Here is a 6000-nt window from a genome sequence, read left to right as displayed (position 1 = left end):
GTTTTAATAGATTGCTGTTGAAGAAACAATGTGCCAGCTGAAGTAAAGAGATGATTAGGATTCTAAGACATTCATGCTTCAGGCTCCAGACTTTTCGGGGCTATCTACATGGTCAGTCAACAGAATAATTTGCTTAGATTCTCACTTACTTGATTGTTATATATTTAGTCTCTGTATCTCCTCACTTACTTTAAATTGGGCTGCTCTTGTTAAAATTGGACTTTTTGATATGCTGTGACAAAGTCCAGTTGACTCCTGAAACTCTTGACTGTAATCTTACTGTCCCAAAGACCAGAAATTCTTCCTCTATTATTCTTTAAAGTAGGGTTTTAAGAGTTATTTGGTTCCCCCTATAACTAAAGTGATTCTCCAACTACACTGTATGTTTATCTGATTGTTCCCCCCCAACCCCAGCTGTAAACCTGTGGGCAGGGAACACATCCACCAATTCTGTTGTGCTCTTCCAAGCACTTACTACAGTGCTCTGCACACAATAAGTGCTCCATAAATGTCACTGATCAATTAATAATAGTAATAATGGTATTTTATAGGTGTTTGTTATGTGCCAGTCACTATACTAAGCGCTGGGATAGATACAAACTGGTTGGACCCAGTCCCTGTTCCATGTAGGGCTCACAGTGTCAATCCCTGTATTACAGATGAGGTAACCAAGGCACAGAGAAGTAAAGTCACTTGCCCAAGGTCACACAGCAGAGAAGTGGCAGAGCTGAAATTAGAACCCATGACTGACTGACATATATTGAACACCCACTGGTTTACACACTATCCTCTTGCTAAGACCTCCAGTTACAGAGTTGGGGCCAACATGTGCCATAAGGGAGCCAACAAAGTCAAGTGGTGTCCTGAAGGGGATGGTAAAAGCCCTGAGTACTAAAAAAATTCCATTTAGAGATCAAATTGACTCCAGCTGATTGGGACTGATTAGAGAGGACAATCTTAAAGGACCAAGGGCCAAATAGCAACTGGGAGAGTTCCTACTAGCTGGGGATGCTGTAACACTAGTAGTAGGCCTAGTGGAAAGAACACAGGACTGGGAGACAGGAGAACTGGGTTTCTCTGGTGACTGGGGAACATGTCCACCAACTTTGTTGTGTTTATACTTGCTCATGTGCTTAGTGCGGTATTCTGCACACAGTGAGCATTCAATAAATGCAATTGTTTGACTGATTCTGCCACTTGCTAGCTGTGTGACTTTGGGCAAGTCATTTTACATCTCTGCATCTGAATTTTCGCATCTGTGAAATGGGGATTAAATACCTGTTCTCCTCCATGAAGAGGCCAGGACAAAACTTGGTGGTGACTGGGTGGTATTATATATGGTGCCTGAGATACCTTTTATTTTGCTTTTTATGATATTTGTTAAGCACTTACAAGTCACTCTTCTAAGCTCTGGGGTAGATAAAAGTTTATCAAGTTGGACACAGTCACTGTCCCACATGGGGCTCACAGTCTGTGTTGGAGGGAGAGCAGGAGAACTGAGGCACAGAGAAGTTAAGTGACTTGCCCACAGTCACACAGCAAGAGATTGACAGTGCTGGGATTAGGACCCAGATCCTCTTACTCCCAGGCCTGTGCTCTATCCTCTAGGTCACACTGCTTCCCGTGAGTGCTTAAATGATTATCCAAAGACCCAGTCAACCACCCTTTCTTTATGTTGGTAAGTGACTGTATCTTTTATATAATCCCAGCTCCTATCAGTGAATGAGGTTTTTGTGTGGGGTCCGAGTCAAAGGTCAAGAGATTCCCATAGGGTCCCAAAGAGGTTGATGGATCAAGAGGTGAAATGCACTATCTCCAGCTGCTGGGGAGAGATTACCACGGATATGAATGTGGTTTTCTCTTCACTCCTAATGTTAATAGAGTGAGAATGTGCTTTTATGCTGAAAAGATCCTACAGATTACAATAGTACCTTTCCAAGTGTTTGGACAAATTGGTGCTGTGTAGGCAGGTCTGAAAATTTAGGTGCAGAGAGCCAGTTTAGAATGCAAACATTGAATTATTTAGTTCATTTTTTATTTTTTATTATACACTTGGATCCCTGTTTATACTGTAGGGATGTATTCTTGTAAGAAAGTCATACTATGGAATACAATATTGCAGATTAATTTCCATCTCATGAGATTCCTTTTACTGTTCACATTTCTGTGATTTGTAAAATCTTGTAAGAACTAGAAAGTTTCTGATGCTACATTACAAAAAGGTTCTTGTACGTGGATGAGATTGGTTATTTTTTTCTTCTTTGTTTTTGGGATTTTTTTTTCAAAAATAAAGCCAGATATTTGGTTTGAGAAATCAATTAGAGACTGATTATACTCAATGACATAAATAGGATGATATTTACTTTAAATTCAAGTTAAGAAAAATGACCAGACTGCCTATAAAATAGAACATAAAGGGGGACATTAAATAGAAAAATAAAATATGCAGAGAAAACATATATTTGGTGCACACAATTGTAAAATGTCCATAGAATACACTCATTCAATACGAAAGACTACATATTAATTCACTTATATAACAATTTTAAAACATCAATATCACTGTTTGCCACATTTGACCCCATTCAAAAATCAAACCAGCCAGCACTGCTTAATTTGCAGAGGTCATATTGGCATTTTACAGCTCAATTGAAAGAAAAAACAGAGAGAGAAGAGTCCCAATCCAAAAATTACAATGACATAGACTGTATTGGATTGAAGATATAATTATTTGATTGGATTTTGTGATGTAGTATCTTGTTAGTGTCATCACCTCATTGATTAAGAATCTTAACTAGAGCAGTTATGTTCATTTTCTATTTGATTAACAAGAAGTTATGATGTGACTAATTAATATAAAGCTTCTTTTATAGTTTGATCCAGTAAAAAAATTCTGAAGTGGGTGCGAGTAAAAAAAAATATAAATATATAGTTGGCTGGATTCTTTTTTTTTTCTCTTTTCCCTTAACATTGATATGTTAGCAGAATGTTTAATGTCCTTCAGTAAGGTATTCTGGTCTCATTGCTGGCTAAGAGCTCAGTTAGGAGTAAAAAAATGAAACTTTTTTTTGGCTGCAGCTTTAGTATACAATGAGATAATGAGAAATATTGCAGAAATGTACTCAAGATATCTGATGTTCCCAAACACAGAACATTCCACACTGACACATGTTTCTACCATCTTTACCAAAGCTTGGCAAATGATGAACTGAGCCCTGGTTTGGCTGAAGGAAAGAAGGAAATACCATTTCCAGCATAAAAACAAGATCATGAAAAACCACCAACACAAAACAGTTTTCTTTTTCTGCATAATAAATACCATCATGTTTGCATATAGAACAGCTTTTGCATTATTGCTCTACATAGAAGAATATAGGAACTCATAGCAAACTCGCATGTTACAAACTTAAGGTTCTTTGGTGAAGAATGAGAAAAACAGTGTTTGAGCTGTAAAGAAAATGTCATCAATTTTTGCTTTTATCTACTGATCCGTTGGATCCTTTCACAGAGAAGGGAAAGATATTGAGTGAGTTTCACCATGGCCACAATGGCCACGCCACCAGTCATCATGCAGGTGGGCCAGAAGAGAGAATGGAACAGTACATTAGAACTGTACAGTTTGGTTAATATGACATTCTTCTGAGTCCCTTCTGGGTCGGAAAAACAGGAGAAACGTTGGTACTTCCTGAAATTTTCCATGACAACGTTAACCAGGGACATGGATTCTTCGAAGTTTTTCCCACACTTAGGAATGTAGGAGCACTGTAGAGAACAAAATGAAAGGTCACCAGAGATCAGAGCTTTGTTCAGTTTTTGCATTTTAAAAGCAGTGTCTTTAAAAGGCCTCCTATCACTGAAAGGTCATTGCCATTTTATATTTCAAATGAAAGTGTGTTCTTTCAGATTATTTCTTAAAGCGTTTATGCAGATTTAGATTTCTTGGGAAATTCTGATGGCCTGCGAGGTAAATCCGTTCTTTTTAGGTAAAATCCTCATGGTGCTCACTCTAGGAAAGGGGGCACCCTAAGTGGTCTAGTTGGAAAAAAGCAGCACTGGTAATCAGGAGACCAGAGTTGTAGTCCTGGACCACACTGCTGGGTGACTTGACACAAATCATTTAACTTCTCTTGGGCCTCAGTTTCCTCACCTGGAAAATGGGGATAAAATTCCTGCTCCGTATAGGATAGAGACTGTGGCTGATGTATCTGCCCCTATGCTTTGCATAACGCTTGGCACATTGCAGTTAATAAATACCATTGTCATTATCATTGTTTACTGCTATGGGACAACCTAAAAATCAGTGTAATGGGTTTGAATTTTGTTCAGTGTGGTCTAGTGGCTACAGCCCAAGCCTGGGAGTCAGAAGGTCCTGGGTTCTCGTGCCAGCTCTGCCACTTGTCTGCCGTGTGACCTTGGGCAAGTCACTTAACTTTTTGGCGCCTCAGTTACCTCATCTGTAAAATGGAGATTAAGACTGGGAGCCCTATGTGAGACATGGACTGTGTCCAGCCTGATTGCCTTGTAACTACCCCTTTTGTGGACAGGGAATGTGAGTATTTATTGTTGTATTGTACTCTCCCAAGTGCTTAGTACAGTGCTGTGCACACAGTAAGTGCTCAATAAATATGACTGAATGAATCTACCCCAGCATTTAGAACCTGACACATAGTAAGTGCTAAACAAATACCACTAAAAAAGGTGCTCTGTATAGCAGAATCACCACATTCTCTGCCCTGGATTTGGAGAGGCATAAGACAGAGGAAGTGGTCTTGCAAGCCAGGATTTAGATTTTTGATGACCTTTTTGATTAGGACAACAGTTGAAAGGGATGAAGAAGACAAAAATCTGAACCCATTCAACTCCAAATGCCCCAGATAATAGCCTCTACTTCAAAATGGGATGGCTTTTCTTCATTCTCTCCCTCTGGCATTGTGGTTTGTTTGCCAAGTTGCAATCATATTTGACTGCCAACATGAAGCCTACTCTTTGATTGGATAACAAGGCTGAATATGCTGACATTTGTCATCTAAATAAGGTTCGAAGTGATGCTCTCCTAACAGAGTCTGATTGACACTTTGGAAGTTAATCAGCCAGGAATATAAATTCAACCAAAGCAATGATGTTGAGTGGCACTAACACGACATTAAGGGTTTGAAAGCACTTCCATTAAAATGCCATTTCTCAGGGGGTTATGACTTGGTACTAAAAATGGGTTTCTGCTGTTTGATATTCTCAGCCATGAAATAAATTTTATTTCCTTTTGCAGTCCTTGAGCAAAATCTAGTTCAATGCTTCCCGGTTATAGAAGGCATTAAATAAGAGGGGTTTGGGGAAATGTGAGAATACGTTCTTTTGAATATCAGAAGCTCCATGAAGCTTATTTTTTTAATGGTATTTGTTAAGGGCTTACTATGAGGCACTTTAATAAACCCTGGGCTATAAACAAACTGATCAGGTTGGACACACTCCCTGAACCACATGGGGCTCACAGTTGTAATCCCCATTTTGCAGGTGAGGAAATGGAGACACAAAGAAGTGAAGTGACTTGCCCAAGGTCACATAGCAGGCAAGTAGTGGAGCCAGGATTAGAACAGGATAGATCCTCTGACTCCAAGGCCTTTGTTTTATCCACTAGGCCACGCTGCTTCCTTACTTGAAAAATAAATATAAAAAAGTATTCAGTTTGTCTTGTTGGTTGGTATGCTTGTTTACAATTAAGTAACCTTGTTTACAATTCGCTGCAGAGAGTCTGTGGAAAATTATTTATAAACACCTGACAAAATGATAGCTTGTATGTGTGTGTGCATGTATATATGTGTACCTGGGCAAGCAAATGTTATTGCCTGCATCCATCAATCCCTGGGGAATGGTGCCCGGCACAGGCCTCCCACCTCAGCCCAAGTTGAATGTGCTAAGGACTTTTTGAACTAACATTCCCCACTCCTTTCCACATTATTCCAAACAGAAATATCACCTTTTATTAATGAGTTGCTCTTGAAA

General features: G+C 39.3%; 1 protein-coding gene across 3 annotated transcripts in view; it reads right to left on the bottom strand.

Annotated features, from left to right (window-relative positions):
• Positions 1–2018: 2018 nt before the first annotated feature.
• Positions 2019–6000, bottom strand: part of KCNMB2 (potassium calcium-activated channel subfamily M regulatory beta subunit 2) — a 272259-nt gene continuing 268277 nt past the window's right edge. For all 3 annotated transcript variants that reach the window (XM_029074399.1, XM_029074346.1, XM_029074596.1), the window contains exon 5: positions 2019–3762. In XM_029074399.1, the coding sequence (XP_028930232.1) occupies positions 3478–3762 (285 nt within the window). In that variant the 3' untranslated portion in view covers positions 2019–3477. The remainder of the gene's footprint in view (positions 3763–6000) is intronic.

Source organism: Ornithorhynchus anatinus, chromosome 1 (genome assembly GCF_004115215.2).
Source record: "Ornithorhynchus anatinus isolate Pmale09 chromosome 1, mOrnAna1.pri.v4, whole genome shotgun sequence".
NCBI classification, from domain to species: Eukaryota; Metazoa; Chordata; class Mammalia; order Monotremata; family Ornithorhynchidae; genus Ornithorhynchus; species Ornithorhynchus anatinus.
This window is presented reverse-complemented; position numbering and strand designations above follow the sequence as displayed.